General features: G+C 35.5%; 1 protein-coding gene across 2 annotated transcripts in view; it reads right to left on the bottom strand.

Moving 5' to 3' along the window:
- Positions 1–1,226, bottom strand: part of LOC107558386 (interleukin-1 receptor type 1) — a 25,654-nt gene that overhangs the window by 16,538 nt on the left and 7,890 nt on the right. For both annotated transcript variants that reach the window (XM_016242052.1, XM_016242053.1), the window contains exon 4: positions 1,090–1,215. In XM_016242052.1, coding sequence (XP_016097538.1) covers positions 1,090–1,215 — 126 coding nt within the window. The remainder of the gene's footprint in view (positions 1–1,089; positions 1,216–1,226) is intronic.

The raw sequence follows: 1,226 nt of genomic DNA, 5'->3' as shown, positions 1-1,226 counted from the left end.
CGAATCGCGATTTCGATTCCATTTCGATTTATCGTGCAGCCCTAGATCACAATGCAAACAGGAGTAGCCTCATGATACGGTAGTCACGATCGCAATGACAACATCATGTTCATGTACCACAGTGTAAGATTCAATTAATTTACATTTAACCAGTTTATTGAACGCTGTTTACGTACTACTGAAGTCTACTGAACGTAAACTACGCTGATTACATTCTGGGACTATTTTACCGATGTCCTTGCTACGTTTCTGGACTTGGGAACATTGCAGTTGCATTGCTGTCTACAGAGGGTCAGACAGCTCTCAGATTTTATCAAAAATATCTTAATTTGTGTTCAGAAGATGAACGAAGGTCTTACGGGTTTGGAACGACATGAGGGTGAGTAATTAATAACAGAATTTTAATTTTTGGGTGAACTATCCCTTTAACAGTTTTCTATGTGAATATATTGTAAAATGTAATTTATTCCTGTGATGCGCAGCTGTATTTTCAGCATCATTCCTCCAGTCTTCAGTGTCACATGATCTTCAGAAATCAGTATAATATGCTGATTTGCTGCTCGAGAAACATTTCTGATTATTAGCAATGTTGAAAACTTTTTTGTAGAAACGTTATACATACCATTCAAAAGTTTGGGGTGAGCAAGTCATTTATTTTATTTTTTTTATAATGCTTATATTCAGCAAGGATGCATTAAATTGTTCAAAAGTGACAGTAAAGACATTCACAATGTTACAAAATACATTATTTAAATAAATGCTTTTGAACTTTCTATACCTCAAAAAATTCATGAAAAAAAAATGTTTCAAGGTTTCCACAAAAATATGAAGCAGCAAAAACTATTTATAATAAGAAACAATAATAGCTGATAATAACTATTACACAATACTATCGTCTATCAGCACAACGCTATGACAATATCCCAAAAATATTGAGAAATAAAAATGTTTTTTGTCACATTTCTAATTCCTACTTTGAGCAAAACAGTTTGCTGAGTGAAGTGGCTTGGTGCGTCCCATGAGCCATTGCTTCGGACAGATTCTTATTGACAAACATACAGAATCATTTTAAAACTCAAAAGTTCATACCTGACCACACATGTGTACTTTCCTTGCTGCTGCATGGTGACGTTGAAGAACCACACTTGTGTTTTCTTGAGCATGACGCTCTGCTCCAGCTCTGTGATCTCAGAGCCCGTTCTCTCATCGTACCATGTGACGCTGTA

Source organism: Sinocyclocheilus grahami, unplaced genomic scaffold (genome assembly GCF_001515645.1).
Source record: "Sinocyclocheilus grahami isolate Dianchi unplaced genomic scaffold, SAMN03320097.WGS_v1.1 scaffold644.1, whole genome shotgun sequence".
In the NCBI taxonomy this organism is placed as follows: domain Eukaryota; kingdom Metazoa; phylum Chordata; class Actinopteri; order Cypriniformes; family Cyprinidae; genus Sinocyclocheilus; species Sinocyclocheilus grahami.
This window is presented reverse-complemented; position numbering and strand designations above follow the sequence as displayed.